The 26,949-nt window shown below is 44.1% G+C and overlaps 1 protein-coding gene across 1 annotated transcript in view; it reads left to right on the forward strand.

The window, feature by feature from the left end:
- Nucleotides 1-26,949, forward strand: part of BEND7 (BEN domain containing 7) — an 88,367-nt gene that overhangs the window by 51,147 nt on the left and 10,271 nt on the right. The window contains exon 7 of the mRNA XM_054715653.1: nucleotides 20,256-20,375. Coding sequence (XP_054571628.1) covers nucleotides 20,256-20,375 — 120 coding nt within the window. The remainder of the gene's footprint in view (nucleotides 1-20,255; nucleotides 20,376-26,949) is intronic.

Genomic DNA, 26,949 nt, shown 5'->3' on the forward strand with positions numbered 1-26,949 from the left:
GAAGTAGCTATTAATTGAAGGTCTTTTAGAATAATTATATTCCGTTTTTCTTGCTATTAGTAGAGAGAAAAAGAAAAATTTATTTCCCTAACCCAGGTCTTTTGAACCCGAGCAAACTGGGAAAGTGATAAAATCATTTCTTTCTACATAATAGTGACAAGGCTACTTGTGTTACTACTGCAGACTTTGAAAAGATTTTGCAAATATTAAATATTCAGTCTTCCTTTCTCTGTCTTTTGAGATAATGCACCAATACTGTATTAATGTGAAACATTCTACAACATAGGAATATACGAAGACTGGTAGATTTTATAAAATCTGAGAAATAAAAATAACAGTGGAGCCTGGATTTTCTTTCAAAGTGATTAGGTTGCCTAAGACAGCAATGGGAAAAGAAGTGAATGGAAACCTCTAAAATGCTTATAAATAGGAACAGAAATGGACTGAAAAAGAAAAGAATTTATTGTGTAATAAATATAGAGCTCTCTGTAGTGATAATTAATATTCCCCATGACAGTATCTTGAAAATAAAATAGAATCCTCTTTGTAGAGATCACACTTTTCACATAGTCTCATCTGTTTTATGATGGCTAACAGATATTGGTAATTCATTAAAAATTCATTTGTAGGTATGACCCAAGGATCCTTAATGAGTAGTACACCTTTGAGTTCAACTGGGAAGAAGCAATGTATGCTCTTATTAAGTGGAGTCTGAAGTCTTAGTGCTGAGGATAGTTTAGCATCTTTGATTTAATTGGGAATTGTTTTACAGCCAGAAAACAGAGGGGAGGTTAGTGCCCTGTTATGCTCTACTCACTTCATGCTGTACCTGCTGAAGACCATCTGATTCTTGATATCATTTACCAGGAGACCACGAGTTAGAGCCACCTAAATAGTGATGGAATCATTGGATCTCTGAATGCTCTGCAGAAAATAGAGTTACTGCAAAGCCATTTTTAGAACGTGGGTTATGATTTTTAGTTCAGCTTCATAGACATTAGCTGAGAAAGTTTTATTAGTATCAAACTACATTAGATTCTTAAATCCTCTTACATTCAACGGAAGTTACATATGCTTGTCAAGTTAAAGAACTGGTCAACTGCTCTTTATTTTACTCCAGGCAACACACACCTGCTATACACACTGCTGTTCTCCTGGGGAGCGGTCAGTATGATGGTCTGCCAAGGCACACACCAGGCATCAGAGCAGCCCTGGGAGGGAGCACTCCTTGGATGGTGTACTCCAAAACTGAACTGTGCTCTGACAAGACTAGAGGCCCGATGCACAAAACTTGTGCATGGGTAGGGTCCCTTAGGCCTGGCTGGAGATCAGGGCCGATCTGTGGGGCTACCCGGTGGGGTGATCTGGGGGCAGCACCGGCCCACCCGCTGGCTGGCCCCACCCCCCGATTGCCCCGCCGCCATTGGTCGCCTCCCTTTGTGGAGCAGGGCAATCGGAGGACAGGGAGGCCAACTGGCACCCGCATTGGCTGGCCTGGGGCCTGTGGGCTGGGGGCAGCTCCTGCGTTGAGCATCTTCCCCCTGGTGGTCAGTGCGCATCAGAGCAACTGGTTGTTCTGCTGGTCTTTCTGCCGTTCAGTTGATTTGCACATTAGGGTTTTATTATATAGGATTAGAAAGCACTGACTACAGTTTACTTCCCTTCCCCCTTCATATAGGCTCTGCTGAACTGACCACCAAAACCTCTCATTTCATTTCAGCATCTCTCAAGACTTACAGAGCCCATTTTGTCACTTTAGAAAATCTTTCTTTTTTATTTTGACTGCCTATCATTGTTCATTTCCTTGGATTTAATCAAGAAAAGTGAATAGCTTTTTTCTATCTTAATCTCACATAGACCTAAATTAATTTGGTTGGGGTATAATTTACATCTGACTTGTTATTTCTTGATAGTAACTTCTGGGTTTTCTCAGAACTCTCTGTAAGAACGAGGCTGAAATATCATCTTGCATTTGAATATCCTTACAGTGTTGATTTTATTTTCACTTACAGGAGAGGAAACTAAGACTATGAGAAATTAAACTTACTTTAATTAACTTAAACAGCCAGTACGTGGTAGAGCCAGAATTTAACCCCAGGCCTCTCTGACCCTAAAGCCACTGTCGCATGTTTCATTCCTTTTAGGAGTATTTGAAAAGGAAGGAAGGAATCCCAATTTTAAATTTCTGTCTTAAAATTTAGCATTTTGGATTCCTTAGAAATTTCACTAGAAGACTGTCATATTACTTACTTAAAACAACCAGTCAATTGTTGTATATGCAGAGCATACTCAAAGTGAATTTGAGGGTAAAGTACAGCCATGCCTTAACTTATTCACTAGCTTCCAGGGCAGGTCTTTCCTTGAAGACAGTGAGAATCAGGCCCATCTTGCAGGGAGGAAAACAGAAGTGTGACCCCTTCCCTCAGGAAGGAGACACTTCGGAGACTAGGACACAGAACCACAAAGAAAGAGCTTGGACGTCACACTGCATCTAAGTAGTCTTTCAAAGGATGTAAATTAAATTCTAGTTTAATTGTTTGGCAGTTGGAACCCATTGATGAATGCTCTAATTCAAAAATCCTTTTGGAAGATGAATAATCACTGTCAACTCATCTGCTCATATTTTTACATATCAGATCAGCTTCAAACAGGATAGAGCTGCCTAGTATATAACAACAAAATAATATATAACAATGTACAATGACATCAGACACATAGCTTGTCTCTCAGCTCTGTTTATAACTCCTGCCCAGTGGTGGTTGTTTTTATCTTCCCACTTTTCATGTGGCCCAGTGACAGAGAGGTGATGTTGACTCTTGGCCATTCTATACGAAGAGCATATGTTCAATCCCTTCACAGCAGCTTTCATATTCTAGTGTGCATCAGTGAGGTCTTGGTTCAAAACTCAGATTTTTAGGTTGCATCCTTAGAGAGTTATTTCATAGGTAATCCCCAGAAATCTGGCTTGAACAAGCAGCTGCAGGTGACTGACACGCGTGTTCAGACCACCCTGGAGAAGCACTGCCACCCCAGCTCCTGATCCTGACAGCCCATTCGGGCAGCGTGCGATAGCCCTCCTGTGAAACTCTTCCTTACGCTGTTCCTTAAGGGCACCCCATTTTCTGAAGGCTGCCCTACTTCTCTCCTGGAACAAAGGGGAAAATAGCACGTGTCAGCGGCCCTCATCCTTTGAAGCTCTGGGGCTTAAAATGATTTTTTCTGTCATGTCACAAAGGGTCCTGGCTTCAGACTTGCCCGCAGTGCCTCTCCAGGACTTGACTGGGACTGCCTGCTTCACCATGCTGGAAGGAAGGCGTTCCAGACGTCAGCACGACTTGAACGGACGAATCACCAAACAAACGCCGTGTTGTTTTCTTTATGGCCTTATCATTGCAGCCTTGAAAAAAATGTAGTCTCCACTCTAGGCCAGTTCTCCGCCAGTCTCCCTGATTGCGTATTTGAAACCAAGTTTCTTCACCACCGAGCAGTGTGATACAGAAGACGTGGTCTTTGCTGCTTTTCCAATACTGGATGAGTCATGAAAACACCGAAGTGTTTGCAGGACTTCCATTGACCTTGCAAACTTAAAAATCCTCAGCAGGCATGAAGTTTCTGTCACAACACTAATGTGTACTGTCCACTCACTGTGAGGGAGGAACTAGTGGCATAAAGGCAAATAGGACGTGGCCCCTGACCTTAAGGAATGTGCATTCTCTAGACCGTCATCAATGAGCTACAACATAGAAGCATACTCCCAGGTAGGAAAACAACATGTCAGGTGCCCAGTGTGGAATGAGAGGAAAGCATAGAGGATGTAAATCCCTCAGGAGAAGACCTCAGGAATAAGTGACATGTAGACCAGACCTTAAAGGGGGAGCAGTGTATCAAATGCAAAGAAAACGGAAAAGGCTTAACCATGGAATAAGTTTAATGATGCTTAAATTAAATAAAGCATTGGGTGAAAGCCTTTTGCCCCACAACTGTTTAACGTCTTTTCTTAGTGATAGAGTTTGAGTCCTCAGCAACTGTTTACCTTCAGATACTTAAATTCGTGAATATAAATGCCAATGAAATGGATGCAAATACAGTTTATACTCAGGGATTTTCAACCAGAGCTGTGCTTCTTAAAGTTGCTTCTGAAAGTTTCCTAGGCCCCATCCCAGACCTAAAGAATCAGACCCTTGGAATTAGGGCCACAGCAAGTCAAAAGATTGTTAGAGATCCATCTTCTTGGTACATAAGGAACAAATGGAAATGTAGAGAAATATGTTAAGAAGAAGGATATGGCTTTTCTTGATCTTTCTTTAGCCTGTCATATAATGGATGGGATCCAGTTGTGGATTAACTTGCAAGGATTCAACTTAATTCCCATTTACTGAATTCTTAGAAAACCTGGGTTTTAACACCACTGTCAGAGTTGACAAAAACAGCTTTCTGTCAAAAGAGAGATGTTTCTGCCCTGCTGGGTTTGGTCAGTGGTTAGAGCGTCGGCCTGCTCACTGAAGAGTCTCAGGTTCAATTCCTGGTCAAGGGCACATACTTGGGTTGCAGGTTTGAGCCCCAGCCCCAGTTGGGACATGTGAGGGAGGCAACCAGTTGATGTGTCTCACATCGATGCTTTCTCTCTCTCTCTCTCTCTCTCTCCCCCTCCCTCCCTCTTTCACTCTCTCTAAAAATCAATGGAAAAGATACCCTGGGGGGCGAGGGGCGGAGGGGGGATTAACAGAGAGAGAGAGCCATTTCTGTAGCACAGAGGACAGGGCTAGCATGACTGCATTCCACATGACGGCACTCTTCCCCTTGTTGATATTGTTGGTTTGCAAATTTATTATGACAGTTTTCTGGCAGATGCCAGCAAAATGTCCTAAGGAAGGGACACCTTTATGAATGGCACCATATGGGCTAGCCATGGCCATGAACATAGAAAGCAGTGTTTTCTGCACAGCCCATCTCGTTCTTCTTTAAATCCCTGAATTGTTTGGCTGATCTGAGATGCTCACCAGCATCTTGAGGTAATGCCACATGTCTTATTTTCTTTTTCATTGCAGGGAAGCAGAATTGTATAGTATGTCTAGAATTGGCTACATTACATTCTTCATAGCTTTTCTCCTGGACCTATAGTTGGTACCATTAATCTGGCAAATGTTTCCATTCCATGAACAATTATTGACTATCTCATACAAGGTATGCATCAAAAATCTGAGAGACTCAAGAACTGAACTTGGCTTATGTTTTTTGCCCCAAAGGTGCATATACAAATGATCAGGGGATGTTTGTAGTCACTGTAGTACTATTGGCTAATGATGAACCCACAAAAAAAAAAGGATGTATGTCAGCTTCTATTAAGGAAATACCTTAAAAATCCATAGCCCTCCATTTAATATTAAACTGACAGTTGCATCGATTTTGGCTGCCTTTAAGACATCTTTGAATAAGAGCAAGCGTGGCTGCATCTGTCAGCTTAAAAACACCTATAGAGAGAGGTGCTGCCTCTTAGAATTAGTCAGGTTTTCCCACTGACTGCCCTACAGTCAAGTCGTCTGTTCCATGGACTGCATTTCCAGGTCCTTCCTTCATCTGGCTCTTGGTTAGATTTTGACACCTCTCCAAGGCCAACTCCTGGTTTTACTCAGAACCTCAGTTAGCGTCCCCTTATCAGCCCTGCCCTTTGGCACAAGTAAGTTCAGTATTGGTTAGTTTAAGTAGATCCTTCCCCACACCTCTTTATCACCACAGGCACTATTTTAAATCAGCTTGTTAGGTACAACTAAGTGGGGACAAATCCCAATTAGAAATGTAGACAGAAGTGAGGAGTAAATGAGATGGTTGCCAGTGGGGACTAAGACACGCAGGACATTCCAACTTAATCACAGGGCTTGGGGCCTGTCCTGGCCTCTTTCCAAGGAACTGCTGTGGTCCTTCTTACCCACACACACAATGCATCACCTGGAAGGTGGATGGGGCTTCTGACACTGACACCCCTTGCAACCACATTCTTTCTGACAAAGACATCAACATTCTCCTATTTGTAACTTTGAAAGCTCAGAATCAGCATCAATGCCTTTTTTTCATTTACTGCTACTCCTGCTTAATAACGCTGCCCTGTCAGTTCTCTGTGTCCTTCCTTGCTCATTCATTACTCTTCAGCTTCTCTCACACCTCCTAGTCCAGCTGTGCATCACCTTGTCCCTGAAGTTCTGCAAAACAGTTTTTCTTTTTTGAGATGTAATTGACTTATAACATTACATTAGTTTCAGGTGTATATCGTGACTTGGTATTTGTGTATATTGCAAAATGATCAGCACAGTATGTCTAACCAACGTCCATCACCATAAAACACTCTATCCTCCCTGCCCTTCATTTTTCCCTTCCAAACCTCACTGTAAACTAAGAGCCAAGTAACATTTGTAAAACAAAACTTTGTGACCTTTTTCTACTTAACTCCTCTTGGCCCACTCAATCAAGCCCAAACTTGGGCCTTTTCTAGACTTCACATAACTGGATTTCTCTCTCCTTGGAACTACCCGGTGAACCAGCCCAGCGTTGACACTATTCCTCAAGCATCACATACTCCTTTGAGACTTGGAGTTATGCTGTATTCCCAGGACTACAATGCTCACCTCTCTTTGTAGACAAATCCAACTCATTCTTTATGGTCCAGCCCAAGTCTCATGACCTCTACCATGAGACTTACCCCAGTTACCCTAGACTGCATTGATTTCCCCCTTCTCCACATTTCTATAGTACGTTACTTGTACACAGTCCAGCAAATAAGTCTTGATTAAATTGCTTTGCTATTGGTGGCTTATATGGAGGAGGATTACATCATTTGTTTCCCAAACCAGGACACTTTTGAGAGTGACAATGATGCTGTTAATCATTTCACTAGGAAAATAGGCATTTCCAACTGTCCTGAATAAATCAAGATATATGGTCATCCTAGTTACGTTTGGACATCTTGTCTTTCCAACAAGACTGTAAGCTTTTATGGGGCAGAGTCGATGGTCTATATTTGATTTGCTTATTCCTTGGCACATAAAACGGTGCCACTCACAGAACTAATGGTTAAGAAATACAGGAGGGATGCCCAGCCAGTGTAGCTCAGTGGTTGAGCATCGACCTATGATCCAGGAGGTCATCGTTCAATTCCCAGTCATGGCACATGCCAGGGTTGTGAGCTCAATCCCCAGTAGGGGGTGTGCAGGAGGCAGCCAATCAATGGTTCTCTCTCATCATTGATGTTTCTATCTCTCCCTCTCCCCTCCTCTCTCTGAAATCAATAAAAAACATTTTAAATAAATACAGGAAGGAGAGATGGGGGGAATCAAGCAATCAATTTACCTTCACTGAAAAAGGTGGTTTCTTAAAAATCAAAAGTCCACTCCACTCCACTGATACATGCAGGATACAAATACCAAGATAGCCACACAACTTCTCCACAACAAGTTGGAAGAAGGCAGCTGAAATCAAGCAGGCAGAATAGAAGTTTGAAGATTTGAAGAGACACAGCAACAGAAATCAAGTGATGCACAGCATTTCAGGGTGGTACAAATCTCGACAAATAATATCAAGGGGATCCACATATAAACCCAATTTGTATTCAGTAGGGGGTCTAAAAGCACTGATTGTTAGTTATAAAAGAGGAACATACACAACATGCAATATGGAAGTTTATCATGCATTTGTTCTGAAAGTAATCATCTTCACAAGGTTCAAGTATAATAATTGCATTGTGGGATTCTTATTTAAACCCAATAATAAAATCATAAGCAGGTTTAATGTGCCATTTCCTGTTTTTACCATCTCAAGACTTGATACATTGGTATTCTTATCCATCCTTGTGTTTTTTTAAACATCATAGCAACTTTGTGCCTCAAAGAGAGAGTATCAAAGAAATGTTTGAGAACTTTTTTATAATCAGACTCAAAATATGAGCCCAAAATTTTCCTAGAGCTGATCTCAATTAGAAGGGAGTTGCCACCATTAAAAAAGAACAGAAAACAAAATCCTTCTTGTGAGGCGTCAGCCTGTTCCCAACGCTCGGCATCTTCACTCGGATGGTGGCAGGGATGGGATGAGTGTGTTGACCGGATGACCGGATTCTCATAGGCAGGACACCCATCACCACCGCTGCTCTCCTGACTCATCATTCTTATTCTTCCAACCTTGGCCATCTCTGAATTGGGGTAGTTGTGAGGGACAGGATGGTACCTGAACTTCCTGACTGTCATAGCTTACTCTGGTACTGTGGCTATTACTTCCAGACTTCTGGCTAGTGGATGAACGCAGTACCTCACGGAATGACTTGGAAAGTTCATATACCAAGAAACTCTAGCTTGAAAAGCTGAGAGAAAAGCCCAGTACTTCCTCGTCCATTTATATAAAGAACCGATAGAAACAGATGTATTCTATAAAGCAGTGCTTTGCAAAGAGGAGTGTTAGTATACGTGTGGTTTTATGCCACTTCCCTAATAACTATCTGAGTTGATGATTCCCAATCTTTTCAGTTTTATTTCACTTGAGCCTCAGTTACTGGTCTGTAAAATAAATGAGTTGTACTATGTCCAAGATGCCTTCCAAGTAGAATTTCTATCAATCTCTGAAGCATGTCTCTTTGCCAGAAAAAGGGGTAAAGAATAAGGTACCATTACATCAGAGCTTGTTGTTGCCCAGTTCTTAATATTTAGCACATACAATTTATCCCCATGAAATATACCAAACATTTAGATAACCATATGTTGTAACTCATCTGGCCAAAAGAAAGTGCCCATCATGTTCCTAATAGCTGTATTATAAATAAGCTCTGCTGTGGGCTTTCGTAAATCGAAGAAAATTAAAATTAACTTTATTTAATTTGAGAAACCACTGAAGGCACTTGGTTTTAGACAGAGGTGCCATTGTACTAAAAACCGAACAAAGGAAGGCAGGGATGTTGTTCTTTCCCTCCAGACGACTCTGGCCTCAAATACTTGAGAATCTCTGTGATTAAACAAGATCATTCAAACCTCCAAGTCCCACTAGTTTGGGGACAGTGAAAGGAGCATTGTAGGATATGGACTTACTCCTGACTCTGCCATTTAAGATCTTGAAACATTACCTTCTCTTGGAAAAAAAAAGAAAAGGAAAAGAAAAAGAAGAAGAAAAAAAACACAGGGTGGCTTGGCTAAATTTTAAAGTCTCTTCCAGTTCAGAGATTCTGTGTTCAATAATTTTTGTCCTGATTCTCAAAAGTAAACCGATAGAATGAAATAAATATGACTAGGAATCAATTGTATGGATCTTTAGGGCCTTTTTCATTACAACAACCAACTGGAAGTGACAGCCCCGTACAGAGATCGGCACTTGTACTCGATGGTCATCATGGTCAGCTTTTACTCAACTTGACCAGCTGACTGCCCTGCAGTCCTTCTGCGTACATAATTCAGTAGGGTATTCTAAAGAACACTCTTGTGTGTATTACTGTATTTCCTTTCCTTTTAATTTAAAGATTTCAGTTTAGATGCATTCGTTGATGAACTCTGCTAAATCTTATTGTTAAATCAAACCTGAAATGAACTTCAGGGCTCAGTATAGTTCAAGACCTATGGCTGTTTACCAAAGAAATTCTTTCTCCCATCCTTTCAAGTCAAGACACAGCAGAAGAGTTTCTCGGGTTTCTTCTTTCACGAACCACACCTCTGTGCTGCCTATTGTGTGCCAGCCAGGAACAAGGGAGCGGGGATCTCTGCCCCTGTTGAGTTCATGGTCGAGATGATCAGTAGATGTTATTATTTAAAAACCACTGGTTAACAAACTCAGGGAGACCTTGACTCAAAAGGCCACATTTCGGGTGAGACCTGAAGGATGATGGCCTCATGTCTTCACCCTTCTGACCCCAGCTCTCTTAAAGATAGCTGTTGGTGCTTCTCCTAGCAGAGAGTGTATGTAAGACATACACTTGACATCTGGTCAGTATCGACATTTTCACAGCATCATCCTGGGAGAAATTTCCTGATTTGTTCAGACACTGGTTGAAGAATGACACTTGTCCCCGTTAGCAGTCATCTTTAGGTCAGAAGTGGAAACTATATTCCTCTTCATCTTGAGTATGTTGGAGACATTTTCCAGGATCCATTTTCTTTCCACCTTACTACTGGGATTTAAAGCAGATGTTGTATTTGCTTCATACCTACCTTCCTTTGTGGTGGTTGTTTTGGGTAAGAATCAAAATGTTCCTGTACCATCTATTCCCTTTCTCCTTCTTGCTCCAGAGTAACCTGAAGTTGATGTGAAACTTTCCCATTTGTATTTTTCTATTTCACTAAATATAAATCACATTTACTATTATTTTGTGAATTTATGAATGTACATACTAGTACACACCCTCATGCTGTACTTTTGCAACTTGGTGTCCTTTTAATCAAGATTTATTCATACAAATAAAGCAATTTCTTTCTCCAGTCTTCTGTGAAGAGAGTTAGGTTGCCTCTCCTTTTTCACAATTACCTGTGGCAGCAGTGCAGTCATCTTCGTGTCTGCTGGGCCCAGATGTGACAACCTCTAGGGGACACACCGGGAGTGGAACTGAGCCACACGGTACACGCATCTTCAGCTTCAGTAGGCTTTGCCAAATGGCTCTCTAAAGTGACCAATATCATTCATCATCCACCAGCAATGTATAAGAAATCCTGTTTTTCCTCATTCTTGCCAACATCTGGTGTTAACAGACTTTAATTTTTGCCAGTCTAATATCAAATGGGCCCTCAGTGGTGGGTTCCCTGATTATTAATGAAGTTGAGCATTATTTCATATGTATTACTATTCGGTTAGTTTCCTCTGTGAATTTCCACCCTTTCCCAACTTTTCCATTAGATTGTTGTTTTCTTATTGATTTATATAGATTATTTTTTCAGTTCTACATGTTGCTAATATCTTATTTTTCAACTTGTGAAAACTTTGCATATGACGTCTGTTTTTCATACCAAAGTTCAGTGTAAAAGTTAGGTTATTTTATGCTTTGTGATATTTATGTGCTTGTTTTAAGAAAGTCTCCCTACCCCAGTTATATAATGGTATTCTCTTAAATTTTTTCTAACAATTTTAAAGTTTTATAGTTTATTACTTTTGCATAAACTGTGAGGGGAGGATTTAATATATGTTTCTCTGTGGGTAGTTGATCATTCTAACACCATCCCTTTTTTTTACATGAATTTTAATTTCACTTCTGTTATATATTGAGCTCGCATTTCACATCTTGACACTTGGTCTGTTACCTAACTCAGCCAATACTACACAGTTTTCATGAGACTGGCACTGTAATAATTCTTAATGTCTTATCGGTCGTGTCCTCCTTTCTTCTTTCCAGCCTCCTCTGCTTCCTCTGCTCTAGTTTTCTTTTCCCTCAGTACAACTTTAGTAATTACTTGAATGAGGGTCTCTGGTATATTCTTTCCATTTTTGCCCTGAAAACTTCTTTATTTCACCCTCACTATTGAATGCTGCGGAGTTTAGTTGGGTAATTCTAGATTGAGGACTTTTTTCAGAGCAATTTGAAAATATTCCACTGTTTTCTGGATTTCGTTGCTGTTGTGAATCTATCAGTGTGTTATTCTTTTGTAGATAATCTGTTTTTTCTTTGTAGTTGCCTTTAATAGTTCTCTGCCTTTGGCATTCTCTAGTTTCTTTATTTTACGTTTAGATATATCTTCGTTTTTATTCATCTGCTTGGTTGTTGTGCTGCTTGAAACCAAGGATTCATGACTTACCTATTCTGGTAACTTTTCATCTACTATCTCTTCAAATTTTGCCTTTCCTCCATTATTTCGCTCCCTCTGAAACATCCATTAGTTAGAGACATTTTTATTCCATCTTTCATGTCTCTTAATTTGATTGTTATATTTTCCATCTCTCCATCTCTTAGTACTACATTCTGGGTAATTCTTCAGATCTCTCTCCCTTTTCTATTCAGTGATATTAATGTATTGACTAACCTGTTCTTTTACTTTTTAAAGTTCAGTTACTACATTTTTAATTTCTATAAGTTCTTTTTTAAATCAGCCTCGTTGTTTTCTTAATGACCCAAGTTCTTTAATATCTTCCATCATTTTAAACATACTTACTTTGTAATTCCATTGCCTTAAGTTATTGGGGGTTTAATCCTGATTTTCTTGGGTCGGCCGACTCTTGCCTATAGCGGATTTTTTCTTTATGTGCTGCACTATTTTCACATATGAGCTCATCTGCAGTGGGCCTGTGTTTGTTCCGTTTGCCATGAGAAGCTGTTGGGGCCAGTTTGTAGAAGAAATTCTGTATTTCCTTTTGTCTGGAGCCCAGAGCTATCAACAGCACTGCTTATGTTCCTTTATGCAGGGCATGTAATTCCTAATTCCAAGCCTATGCGAGGTCCAGGCCAAGCATTAGAATTTTCCAAGGAAACCTTTCCTCCCTCCAAAGACCAGACAGAGCTCCCTGTACTGGTGGGTAGATGGTTCCCTTTTCACTGTGGTGCAGCCTTTCCAGGCTCTCAGCTCATGCAGAGGCTTCGGTTCTAACCTCCCCATGCAGGCCCAGGACCTCCTTCTCTCTTCCCCTACAGGTGCAAGAACCTGAGCTTCCCAGCTATTGAGACTGCCTCTCTCCGTACCCCTCAGGGCAGCCACACCCTAGAACATCCTCCTCCTCTCCCACTCTTCGTCTCACCTCCCCTCTTCCTTGGTTTCAGCGCAGCCACCACTTTATCCAACAGCTTTCCCCACACACCGCCCCCACCAGGAGTGGCCTCGTGCCCTGCCCTGTGCGTCCCGTACCCACTTCTGTAAGAGCAGCTTCCCTTTGCACTCCTCTTGACTTCTTTTGCCTTCATCCTCCATTTCACGCGAAGTCTTTTGAGGACAAGGGACTGTCTGCTCACTGGTGTCTGCTGGGTGCTGGGTAGATACTTCTCGCATGAGTGCATGTTGTTTTTATAATAAAAAAGTAGGGTTCAGGTGCTAGATGTGAAGCACCCCAGTCTCTGTGTGAGGTCAGAAGGCATCATCCACTGGCATTGCTCTTCATAAGAACAACACAAGCAGGTGAGATGAACCCTACACTGAAGTAATTGCACCTCAACAGATCCTTTGAGGCTGTGTCTCAGGATGTGCCCTGGAGATCTGTGTGCACAGAGCCGGCCACAGGAAAGCACAGGGACTTATCGGGGCCCACTCGGTACTAGGGGACCGGGCATTAGAGTGGTGGTCACTGATAGGCCATCGATGCTGGAATAAGAATCAGGCTTAAAAAAAAATAATCAGACTATACTTGAACCCCTGTAAAATGCTCTCTTCAAGAAGCAGGGTGTCACTCCGGTTCCCTTAGGAAACAGGACATCTGTGAGGCTGACATGGAAACCGCAGGCATGGCGGCTGCTTGGGTTTCAGCTCAGCCACCCCTTAAGCAACCTGCTAAGTTCTTCCTTCCAGCACCTTGATTCCAAAAAGTGGGAGAACTGGGTGATGATATCCAATGTTTCAGATGTTAGAAAGATAATCAACCCCATTCCACATTAATTAATTGTCATCCTAGTTTATTTATCAGTCTGCCTATGCTCTGCATCCCTGCCTCACCAGCCTCGGCCAGTCCCTCTGGCTCCCGACTGCTCTCCGCACATGTGCCTCACCCTCTCCTCACCGGCTGGCTTCCTCCACTTTGCTTCTGCCCCCACATAGTCTTGGTTTGCACAAGGTGTCGGGGCTGCTCACGGCATCACACCGCAGCTCTCCTGCCCATCCTCTCCCTGCTTGCTCCTCTGAGGAGGATGCCAGAGGGTCCTCATCCTCGGGGCAGTCTATGGCCTGGCCTTCCTGAGCTCAAATGCCCGTCTCTGCTGCACTCAGGCTGTGGCTTGGAGGGCACTGGTGTGAAACATTCCTGCCAGGATGGCAGCAGGACCAGGGATGGGCAGTTTCCCATAGGCACCCTTGAGCGGGGGCAGCCCCACACCATTCGGCAGCCTCTGATTCTCACCAAGCAACCTGCTAAGTTCTTCCTTCCAGCACCTTGATTCCAAAAAGTGGGAGAACTGGGTGATGATATCCAATGTTTCAGATGTTAGAGAGATAATCAACCCCATTCCACATCAATTAATTGTCATCCTAGTTTATCTCTTGCAGGTTTAGTTGTTGTGAGCTGGTTTCTAGGCTTGAGCCCCTGCTTCTCTGATAAAGTCCAATTTTTGGACCCGCACAGCTGAGAGCCGGTCCCTAGGTCAGTAACAATTGCACCAAGAAAGGGAGCACATTAAGGCCTTGCACTGGAGCCAGACTTATTCTAGCTCTTTCCTTTCTCTCCTAGTGCCTGGAGTGCCAGGTTCATTGTAATTTTAATAAATTATGAGAATGGATGTCAAGCCTATAATGTATAAGTTTCAGCTCTAACCGTGAAATAGGGGAATGAAGCACCATGATATCATCAAAGAAAATATATACTCTATTAGAACCATATAAAATTTGGACCAGAGTCATCATCTCAAGCTGAAAATACCCACACAGCATCCCTCTGCCTTCCTGGCCACAGGCCCTGCCCCGTTAATTGGAGGGGAGGCCGTCTTCGCTCGTTGCCAGCCACGCTCTGTCTCATGCAGTCGAAAGTCACACCAATGTTCACAACTTTCTTTCACATGCAAGTATTACCTTAGCTATTGGTTTGCTTATATTTAGAATTCAATCATTTTCCTTTTGCAGAATCTGCGTGCTCATTTGCAACGTAAAATTAATGTTTCACTTACGTGGAAAATAACCCCTGTGAGCTGTGCCATCTTAGGCCAGTTATGTAACCTGCTCTACCTTGATTTTTTTTATCAGTCGTACAGGATCACTAAACCTCCTCCATCGGGTTCCTGTGAGGATTAAATGAGATAAATAGAAAGTGCTTGGCTTAAGGGACCTTTCAAATCACAGCTTTAGAAGAGTGAAAGGAAAGAGGGAGGTGTGGGAGGGGTGCTATCTTCCATGCCCTCCATGTGAGGAGGTGGAAACCAAGCGCCTGTAGGGAGCCTAGTCTCCCCCTCCTCCGTCCCAGGGTTCCCTCTCCTTCACTCACCCCAGCCACAGGACTCGACTGCAACTGCAGACAGATCTTTCTCACTGGTCCCTAGTCCCCCTCAAGCTCTGGGAGTTCAGCTGATCTAATGACGACCCAGCTTTCAGTTCTGCCGGATGGCAACCTGACTTTCACTTGTCTATTGGACCGGAAGTTAAAACTGAGTCATCAGATCAGAAGTTGGGCACTCACTCTGGCCAGAGTTTTTCCTTATTAGAGGATTTCACGGTGAAATTAAAGCTCTGCTGTGTACTCCAGCCCCTTTAAATGTCTGTATGATCCAATGACTCCCTTTAAAAATCCATACCATATTCTGCTTTTCCCAGCCTAGAGAGCCAGACAAATCTGATAGAGTCCTCAAGGAACTGTGTGAACACACAGCTGTTGGGGGAACCCGGCCAGTCTGCTCTGTTCTCAGCGTGTTGCATTCAGACATGCCATACTCTGCTGTGTTCATTGATGATTATGATAAATGCCACATTCCTAGGGATGGAAGGATCTGCTCAGCCACCACTAGCCTGTTCATTATTTATATACAGTTAAAGAGCATGGCTCAATTGAATGCAAACATCTGAGAAAAGTCATTATTCATGTACAGATCAAATTGAACATTTGTCATTTCTCCAGTGATTTAACATATTCTTTGTGCCTTGGGACCTCAAATTATATTAAGCAGAGTGGATGCTTTAACTCTTTTTAGATTAATTGTTGGCCTTCATCCACTTGTTCAGATTACTTGGACTTGTCTGAAATTAGCCCTTGCTTCCCCTTAATACGTAAAATAGGAAAGGAAGAAAATTTCTTTTTAGGACCTATTGCATTCTAAGGATGAATGCAAATTGTTCTACTATGATTCTTAATGAGCCACTATTAACATAGTAGGAACCCCAGTACATTAATGCAATACCTCTTTTCACATCATTACTCCTAATGGAACTGTTACCAGGATAATAGCTTGACCTTTAGCTATAGAATCAGATAGCAAAAATATATTCTGCTTACTCGATACTGCTATTCACATAGCATATTGAGCGTTTTCGGGTCAATACAATCACAATATTTTGGCCTAAGGCCTCATCTGCACTTGCAACAGAATAGGATTTCTTCTTCGGCAGATAGGTTCCAGTTAAAAGTCGCTTTAAGTATGAATGTAACCCAAGAAATAGAATGTCAGTGACAGACCCAGTGGAAATATTTGTTGTGCAGGTGTTTTCCAGGAAGCCTTATGCTGTGCCTTCAGTGATCTCAGACACAGACACAGGAGGCAGAGACTTCCTGGTTTCTTTTTATTGAAACTGGATGGGTTTTAACTGAAGAGAAAACCAGAAATGGTTGCCTTTCTAGGAGTGACAGGACACCTGAGCTCAAGATTAGATTCAAAAGATCTATTGGAAGCTCCTCACAGCGTGGGAGCAGCATTCCAGGTGTCCCTCTGGTTCTCCTAAACCCGGTGGTTGACACACACATTGTGGCTGGGAGTCGTTTTGATGTGGGCATAACCCAAATCTACTAATGGGTGCTAATTTGGACACCTGCATTTCACAATCTAAGGAAAGGGGTTGCTATGGAAATTAATTAAATAATATTACAAGGGGGGAGATGTTTATCTGCTAAGACAGTGTATTCAGTTCTTTCAGTGGTACACACTTCCATATAAACGAATAGGGTGCTAAATACAAATCAAATGTTTATTGAGTTCTTAGTACAAAAGTACTGTTGTAGGTGTTTTGGGGGTCCAAAATCAGTGAAGACCCTGAGGCGTCTATAACCCGGTGTGGGAGATTCAAAACAATACCACCCCCGAGGTATTGTTCCTTCTGTGTATCTCCCATCCCACATCTCATATACCGGGCAGCCTGGGTGATAGTTTCCCTGATCTTTAATTCTGCTTCCTAACCATCACTCCTCCTCTACTCAGTTGGGCTGGACTGGGCTGGGTCCTTTCCTCTAAGGTTTTCACCACAGCTACATCTCTCCCTCGCACTCCCCCGTCGCCCTGCCATCTTGGAAAACTTCACCGTTCACGTGAAAGGTCCATCCGACGCCCCAGCCAGCAGTATGCAGACCTCACCCACAGTGATGTTCCCCTCCACTTCATTCACCTCGACTACGTCTCAGCCCCGCCCGTGAGCACACCTTAGCACTCCCATCCAGCACTGCTCGCTGCCACACTTACACTCAGCACCGCCCTCCCAATGGCCCTTACTCCACGGCACCGCCTTGCCAACCCTGTTGATGTTTCCACTCCATGGTCTCTAGATTTTTCCAAGCCTGTGAGCCTCTTTCCGGCTTCACTGCTTTCCCCGGGTTTGCGCGGGAAGCGGAGTGAGGAAAGGTGAGCTCATTCATTCCAGGTGGCAGCACATCTTCAGGTGCTTTGTGTCCCTGCGCTTCTGCCAAGACTACCCAGCTAGACTCCAACCCAAGAGCAGCCCTACCATCCGGTGGCTCCGCTCCCGAAGAGGAGCTGCAGAGTGCCCTGGGGAAAACCGCCTGCCCCTACAGGCTGTTGCCAACACCACAGGCCTGCGTGGTGTCCTCACGTCCTCGGTCTGCTGCTTTCCGACTTCTGTTCTTCTCAAAGGCAACCCAAGACTTCCCCCACACTCTCCGTTCCCCACACCGTACATGCAAGGAGGTCCTGGGAGCGATTACTCCAGCCTGTAGCCACTTCTCAACCTGCCCGTCTCCCCTTCCTCTGGGGTCAGAGGGAGAAGCCCCTCCTGTTCGAGGGCGACCCTCCATTCCTAGCCTGACCCGTCCCCTCTGATTGTCCCCTTTTTCCTGGAGCCTGTCTTCCCGCTCAACATTGCTTTTCCGTCCGCCTGCAAACATGCTCAGCTCTCCCGGCCCTCAGCCCTCCTCCGCTGGCAGCCCTTCTTCTCTTCCTTCCTCCACTGAACCCCGTTTTTTGAGAGTGTCCTCTGTGGCCACCCCACCATTCCTTGATGACCTCGGTGGACACGTCCCAAGCCTCCCTTCCTGGCCCTTCCTCTGCATTAAACTGTGGGTCCTCCTCTGTCGGCACCACTCGCTGGCTGTACGGGACCCCTCCTGGGTCTCCAGACTCTGGCCCATCCTGGGTTCCTTCATGGACTTAATCTCCATTCAACCACTGGGGTTCTCGCTGGCTCTGGGCTTGGCCCAGCGCTCTGTTCACTCCACAGGCTCTCCCTGGCCACTGTTTTTGCTCTCATTTTAACTACCACTTGTATGTTTGTGCCTGTCCAACTGGCACCAGCCTGGACCCTCCCCTGAGCTGTAGGCTTCTGTATAGGGACGGGTACCCAAACTCAACATGTCCCAATCCGAGCCTAACGCATCTGCCTCTGCCCTCACAAACCTCCCTTTCTTCTATAGTTGCCAGGTCATGTGATTGAGCAGAAATGCCTGTTCTATATACAGTTCCAGTCACCTGTCCTTTACTCACGCAGCCCTAACTGACGCTGCAGTAGCTTCCTCAAAGGGATCCTCCTCTCTCTCCCAGATCCATCCTCCCGCTGCCACCCAGCTCCTCCCGCCCGACTGGGTTCTTTTCATTTGTGTGTGGATTTTTCCTTCTTTCAAATTATTTTCTTAGGATAAATTTCTAGGAGTAAGATTTCCAATGCAAAAGTGTTAACAGTTTTATGCCTCTCATTACATATTACCATCTTATTTCCAAAAGGCTTTTGCCAGCTTATGCCAACAGTGATGTTTGAATAGGCCAGGCCCGCACAATTTTATCTATATTAAGTATTAGCTTTGTAACATTGCTCTTCTCATTTAGTAGGTATAAAATGTGTTTTGCAATTTGGGAGCTTACATATTTGTTGAACGTCTTTCCTAATGCTAAATACACTGTCCGTTAACTATAGAGACTTTTGAAGTTGCTCTTTTATTTGAGTGAGCGCTTTGTATGGTGGTAGATATTGAACCTTTTCAGTCACATTTAGTGCAATTAGCTTTTCTCATTCTAATGTGATGTTTATTTCCTAGTCAATAGAAATTTTATAGTTTTACAGAGTAGTTGAATCTATCAACATTTTCCTTTGTCATTTCTTTTTAAAAGAAGCCTTTAAAACATTAAAATTACCAACATTTTAAATATGTTTTTATTGATTTCAGAGAGGAAGGGAGAGGGAGAGAGATAGAAACATCAATAATGAGAGAGAACCTTTGATCGGCTGGGGATTGAGCCCGCAACCCAGGCACATGCCTTGACCAGGAATCGAATGGTGACCTCCTAGTTCATAGGTCAACCCCTGAGCCACGCCAGCCGGGCCACATAGTGTAAATACCAAGCGGGCAGTGTGCTGTGAGTACATACTTGGTCGTGACCTACAGAGAGGAGAGCATGTTGGGAAGCGCCCAGGAATGACATGCGGAGCGGCAGCGTCCACGCCAGCTCCTGTCTGTGCAGTCACACGCTGGGCGGCTTTAGTAAGATAATGCCTGGCCTCCCTTTCGTCCTGTCCTATGGCTCTCCATAGTTTCTTTTGTGCTTAATAGATAGCTCTTTCCTAGAAGCCAATAGAATATTGCAAGAGTTGACTCAGTATAGAATTGGAACTTTCATTGAGATACAACTGCATTCTGCCCAGCCGGTGTGCTCAGTAGGTGGAGCGTCGGCCCTTGCGCCAGGAGGTCACAGGCTCTCTCATCGGTATTTCTATCTCTCCCTCTCCCGCGTCTCTCTGAAATCAATAAAAATTTATTAAAAAGAAAAAAGATGCAATTGCATTCTATTTATTCTGAGAACTGATTTAGTAGGAATAACCATGAGAGCATCATCCTTTTTGTGTAATTTTGCATAAGATTTTGAATTAATTAAAAAGTGAAATATTTTAATACAGTTGTTGAATTTTGTCATGGGGCCAGAGGATCCATGGGAAGCGGTTTCTCTGCTCATAAGACATATATACAGGGAGATGGAGCGCTTTCCATAAGGCACTTTAGAAAAGGCACTTCCCTAAAAACTACTCACTGTGCAGAGCTGGTTTCATTTTGAAGCCCAGTGCATTTTATAGTCAGGGCCCTGCCAAGCTCCACCCCCACCACAGGGAAGTAATATGGATAGTGAAGCTATCTAGTGCAGAACCCATGTCTTTTAGCAAGATATATATATATATGTTTTTTCTTCTTGGGATATATTTCTGTTTCGGATCTGCCTGTTTTATTTGTTGAAGCATTTAACAATATTTCACATTTTCTTTCAGTCTTCACAGAAAAGTACTGTACTGCTAATCATGTGGATAAACTTCCTGGCCCGAGAGACTGGGTACAGATTCTACAGGATCAAATTAAACTGGCCAGAAGAAGGTTAAAAAGAGGCTCAGGTATGAATGCGCTGCAAGAAAATAGTTACAGAAGCCCTTTATTGAATTCCCAGGCATTGCAAAGCGCAAGCTTTGCTCTCGGGTGCTCCGCTGTCCCTTGTCTTTTGAAGGAGATGCGCTGCATAACGTGCTGTGGGTTTGTTTTTTAAAGTCTTATTCAAATGAGTTTTGAAACTCACCTGAAGATTAAATAGTGAAAATATATCAGGCCATTCACTCTGAATAGTACAAAGGGAAAGGATTGCTAACCTCATCTGTGGGCTTACATTCTATGGAGAAAGTGAGTCTCTGTTGTGATTTGCTTCCATTGCCTATTGATTTTTGTTTGTTTGAATCTGCCTAACTTCATAAAATGTACTATTTATTTCAGGTAAAAAAAAAAAACACACACACACACAGTAATCATTCCACCTGAAACACCACATGAAATAGAGATTTTAAATCAAATATTTATTTATTTAAAAAAATTTTTTTAATCTGGGCTTGGTGATTCTGGAATTTCTTCCAGGAAAAGTGAACACACGTTGAATTATGACTATTCAGTCATTTGAAGTCTCAGCCTCCCCAGTGACAGAGGGCCAGGTTAGCGGTGAGGAGTCCCTTTTAGGTCAGTTTTCTACTATCACATAAAAATAATCATCTCCAGGCGGTCGCAAACCTCTCTATTTTTTTTAATCCTGATCAAACTTCAGTGTCTGCCCCGCTCAGAGCCACCTGTGCTCTGCGGCTCGAGTCTGAGACGGGCCTGAGGTGCTGACATGTTACAGGCTGGGTGGCATGGGATCCATGAGCAAGCAGTACAGTGCGTGAGGCTGTGTCGCTCACCGACCCTAACGCATGTGAACTCACAGTGAGCGGTAGTCACGGTGACCGGTGACCGGCCGGTGGAGGAGCGCAGCTGACGGCCTCGGGGAGCTCCTGGCACAGGCTGGGAAGACCCAGGCAGCATCAGTGAGACACGTGGGCGCCCAGGGACTAAGTGATTTCCAGTATGAAAAACCTGACAGCTCTTTTCTCTGAAAGTCGCTACTAGGACTCTAAAATGTTCAGCTGCAGGTCACCTCTGTAAGCTCTACCTGAGCATCCCTGACCTACCTATGATAGAGTTATATAAGCAATTTACAAAGCGCTAGGTCCCAAGGTCATGTCTGAAAAAGAAAATATTTAGCTTTGGATGATTTTTTTTATTAAAAATCTCCCCTTCATCTTTTTCTTTTATATTTCGTTGATGCTCTTTTTATAAAGAGCAATAGACGACAACTAATTTTTTTTTCCCTCCGTGCCATGGAGTGACAGCTCCCACTGGCGCAGTCCCAGGAAGAGGATGCACGCACGGGTTTTCTTGGAGCACCAGCTACCAAATCCTGGCCCCGCTGCCTGGGGAGGGCCTGTGAAAGTGCTATGACTACTAATATTTTTAATTGGCAAAAATATGTATTATCATATCAGGTAATAAGTCATAATGGGATCAGAAGATTTGGTTACCAGCTCTGGGCACGTCCCTCCATCTTTCTCATCCTCAGTGTCCCTCTCATGAAGTGGACATGAAAATAAAGCCTGCCTCAGAGTTGGGAGGCTCAGACACATGGTGTACACGAATGTCTTTACAAATGAAGCTAGTGTGGCTTCTCTGAGATGGTCTGCGTCATACACGGCAGTGCCTGGCAGCGGTGGAGGTCGCTGAGGAAGTCATAGCCCGGGCCCCTCGCATCCCAGGTGGGGACCAGCAGCCTGCGTGCCTGAGCGGCTTTGCTGTACCACTGCTGTCCCAGCGTAATTATTAATAAAGCCCCTTTCACTCTCAAAGGCTTCAGACTTGGATAAATGATCTGGTCTTCCTCCCCGGTCCCTCCGTGTTCCCTGCCTTCTCCTCCTTCATTACAACTCATCTCAGAGCATGATAGAGTGGGAAGAACCGGTCTGAAGTCCTAGCTCTGAGCTGCCATTTACAAATTCCTGGAACTTTTGGACAAATTTTTCAACCACTGGCAGCCCTGCATTCTTCATTTATGTAACAAGGCTAACAGCTACCTCAGGGGTGTTTTCAGAGATAGAATTAGACAGTGTAAGTATTGCCAGTAACAGAGCACTGACACATAATGATACTCAAAAAATGTTCGTGACCTTATCTTCCTTCCCGTTGCCAACCAAAAGCAAAACAACTCCTCTATCCTTGCCACTTCTTAAAACCACTACCTTCTCTTTCTCCCAGTATTGTTGGTCAGAGTTCTTCCACATAGATTTGCATCCCTGAGTGGGCTCCCCCATCCCAGTTCACTTTAGAATCCATTGCCCTTTGCCTTCTGACCTCATCTTCTACGTGAGCTCTTGCTGCATTCACATCCCAGTGACCAGATTTCACTCTATTTATGTTAACACTCCGACTTAACCTCCATCTTCATTTTTACTCTGTGGAACCTCATCCTTCTGGAAGCTCTCTGCCCTTGGATTCTGTGACTTCACTCTCTTTGTTTCTCCTCCACATTTTCTGGCAATGCCTTCCGTCTCCTTCACTGCCTCTCCTTCACCCGTCTCCTAAAGCCAGCATTCCCAAGCTTCTGTCCTTCTTACTTTTCTCACTCTAAATCCTCACTCCTGACTTGAACTGTTCCTGCATTAGTGGCTCTCAGGTGTGCAGCCCCGGACATGGCCATGGCCCGAGACCCTAGACCTCATTCTCTGCCTCAGCTAATGAAATCTGGTCTTACCTGCCCCAACTAAAGGCTTCTCCTAGTTTCCTGTCCCCCGGAGTAAAATCCCCTTCTACATGCCACCCCCTGCCCTCAGTGAGGCAGACAAGGCTCTTCTTAGTCACCAGCCGCATCTGCAGACGCTCCCTGTTCTGAAATATGCTAGGTTTTCCAACTCACGCTTTTTTTTTTTTAATGTATTTTATTGATTTTTTACAGAGAGGAAGGGAGAGAGAGATAGAGAGTTAGAAACATCGATGAGAGAGAAACATCGATCAGCTGCCTCCTGCACACCCCCCACTGGGGATGTGCCCGCAACCAAGGTACATGCCCTTGACCGGAATCGAACCTGGGACCCTTCAGTCCGCAGGCTGATGCTCTATCTACCGATCCAAACCGGCTAGGGCCCAACTCACGCCTTCCCTCTGCCTGTCCTAGCAGCAGTTCTCCCTGGAGCCTTCACGGGCAGTGCAGCCCTTTAGTCTTCTGCCACCGGAGGAGTCACCCACCTGCTTGTTGCAGTGACCATGAGAGCCTCAGGAGCACAGATGGCTTCTGAGTCATGTTCCTGTCCCAAGCGTTGTGGGGCCCAGCCTGGAACCAACAAATGAACCAGCGAATCAATCGGTGGGAAAGAAGGAAAAATAGTCCACGGCAAAAAGTCTTACTGTTTAGCTCATCTAGTTAGTTCCTGTGAGATCCTGGAGAATGTTCTTTCATCAGTTCCTTCCTTGAGGTTCAAATACTTACCCCGAAACCCCCAGGACAGCACCGTCCCTGAGCTCTGTTCTCTGGAACAAGATCCTTAGGGCCTCTTAGGATACGCCTGTGGCCGCTCACATGGTTGTCCCAGAGTGCCCTTTCTTCCTCCTCCTCAAGCCCTTTCTCGTATTTCCTTCTCTGCATCCCCATCTTCGGAGTTCCCTCCTAATCTCCTCTCTTCTCCCTTCCTCCCCCAAAGGTGGAGTCTTGTGTCATGCTGCCTGACCTCACCAGGGGAGGTTAACTGAGTAACACTATATCCGCTCCTGTCAGCAGGGTCTCTTATGCCTTCTTATGCTAAAGGCCTCCAGCCTCAGCCTTGGCCACCTCACAAAGCCCCTTGTATTACTTTATTTTTTTTTTTATATATTTTTATTGATCTCAGAGAGAGGAAGGGTGAGGGAGCGATAGAAACATTGATGAGAGAGAAACATCCATCGGCTGACTTCCCCATACTCCCCACTGGGGATTGAGCCTGCAACCCAGGCATGTGCCCCATTCGGGAATTGAACTGAGACCTTCTGCTTCATAGGTCGGTGCTCAACCACTGAGCCACACCAGCCAGGCTCTTTGTATTACTTTAGCCCCTTTAGATTTCAGGCTCCAGGAAAGGATTGGGGTGAAAAATCATGTTTTACAGTAAATGACAAGTGTTATCAAAGACAATTGCCCAATCATTTTACACAGTGAGTAAAGCTTAAGCACTAATACCATACTGAGTGCTGTGTCTCTTCTGTTTTATATCCCAAATCGTATTTCAAGTGTGTAGCCTGAGCGGTGTGGTTGCTAGTATTAAGTTGGTCTTGTGTTGCCTAAATTCTGCCTTGGCAATCTTGACTGTTGGGTATGTAAGAACTTCCATTTGTCTATTGATTTGCAGGCGATGATTGTTGATCCCCCTAAAAGGATATTAATATTCAGGTTTGAGAGAGATCTAAAGTTGTCATAGTGAAGAGACCTAAATTTAATACTCGGCCCAAAGGAAAGGCAAAGGGCCAAAGCAGCAAGAACCAGCTACCCTTTGGTTCTCCACACCCCACCCCACCTGTGCCACCAACTTCCAGTCTGAGGTGGGCTAGCACATTCCTCCACTCAGAATCCACAGAAGCGTGCCGGTCCCTTCTTGTCTCACATGGGCTGGTAGGGTAAATGGAAAACGGAGAAATGCTTGGAGCTCCTTGGGGGCTTGAGGGAAAAGAACTTTAAGTCCAGAATGCTGATGCTACTAACCTGGTGCTGCAGAGAAACCCAGAGAGAGGAAGGAGAGGGCTTTGTGGACAAAACGTGTGCCCATGGCTGGAGGTGATTACAAGTCCCTGAAGGACCTGAAACATTGAAGACAAATGGCGGGGAGACTGTTGAGTGTCTGCTGAGTGTACTGGAGAGGCCTTTTCTCAAAGACACAGAAACGGCCTTCGTGACAGTGGGCCATGTGACTGAAATAGGAAGATCCGTTTAAATTCTCTTTCCCCATACTATATATTTTATACATAAACACACCTTTTTTTCCTATTTCAGATGCTAAGACAAATTATTATGAGTTCTGCTCTCCATTCCCTTCCCCGCTTCCCCCCAACAAACACACATGTACACAGTAGGGACTTTTTTCCCCATTCCTGTTTCTCTGTCCCACAAACTGACCAGTGACCACACTTCTCAACCAACTCCGTATTTGTATTAGTGAATCACATGGCACAGGCTCATTTCCACACACCCATGCCCGCTTCTACAGAATGGGTCCCAAACCGTAGACTGTTCCCAGCCCTTCCCTTCTGGGGAGCCTTGCACGTGCCCAGAACATTGTGTGGCCTGCTCTGTAGTTCTCATCACATTTGATTTTGGACATTTTCACTTTGACCGGTGGGTTTGGATGCTAACAGAACCTCTCTAGCAGGTGCCACCTGGCTGGGTGGCTCAGTTGGTTGGAGCATCGTCCTGTTCACCTAAAGATTGCCAGTTTGATTCCTAGTCAGGGCACATACCCAGATTTCTAGTTCAATCCCCGGTTGGGGTATATGGGAGGCAACCAACTGATGTTTGCCTCTCTCTTTCTCTCTTTCTCTCTCCCTTACTCTCTCTCTAAAATAAATTTTTTAAAAAAAAAAAACATATCCTCGGGTGAGGATTTTTTTAAAAATGTGGAAAGTGTCTACAGAATCCAACCCTGACACACAGACCAGCCCAGCCCATCAGCAGTGACCTGCCAGATAGGTTTGTCTCCCCATTTTTTCACATCCTGTGACACTTCATTCTCCTCAAGCAACAAAGTGGGACCCCAGCAGATGGGAACTAGAGCCACTGTCAGGCTGATAGGAACTCAGAGGCTTCCCAAAAATATTACTTGTTCTCCCGCTTTTGGTCTTGATTATTTTTGGTCCAAATAATAATCCAAACAGTGTCTCATAGATATTCCACAATTTTAACCTTTTTTTTTTTTTATCATATTTGGCTCAATTCCTGGAATTAGATACAGACTCCACCTGGGCAAGCTAATCAGCTCACTGTTCAAGAAAGCTCGCACTGCCCTAGCCGGTGTTCTCAGTGGTTAGAGCATCAGCCGGCACAGAAAAGGGTCAGGTTCAATTTCTGGTCAAGGGCATGTACCTGGGTTGCAGGTTCAATCCCCAGCCTTGGTCAGGGAGCATGAGAGAGGCAACCAATGTCTCTCCCACATCGATTTCTCTCTCTCTCTCTCTCTCTCTCTCTCTCTCTCTCTCTCTCTCTCTCTCTCTCTCTCTTCTCTCTCTCTCTCTCTCCCTCTCTCTCTCTCTCTCTCTCTCTCTCTCTCTCTCTCTCTCTCTCTCTCTCTCTCTCTCCCCCTTCTTCCTCCCTCCCTTCCACTCACTCTAAAAATCAATGGAAAAATTATCCTCAGGTGGGGCTTAACAACAACAAAAAAAGAGGAAGAAGGCTCGAACTGCCTCTTGAAAAAGTGCCCCATGCAGATCTGAAAGGTTGTTATATGAAGCCAAACAGAAATTCATTTGGGGCTCTCATTACATGTAATAATTTTTTTCTATAACTGGAATGTTTCCTTTCGTGGTATGGATTTTTATCATTTTCATTAGATTATTTCCTCAGAGCTGAAATTGCAATTGTGTGTGTGTGTTAGATCTAAGAGT

The sequence above is a fragment of the Eptesicus fuscus genome, chromosome 5 (assembly GCF_027574615.1).
Source record: "Eptesicus fuscus isolate TK198812 chromosome 5, DD_ASM_mEF_20220401, whole genome shotgun sequence".
Lineage (NCBI taxonomy): Eukaryota > Metazoa > Chordata > Mammalia > Chiroptera > Vespertilionidae > Eptesicus > Eptesicus fuscus.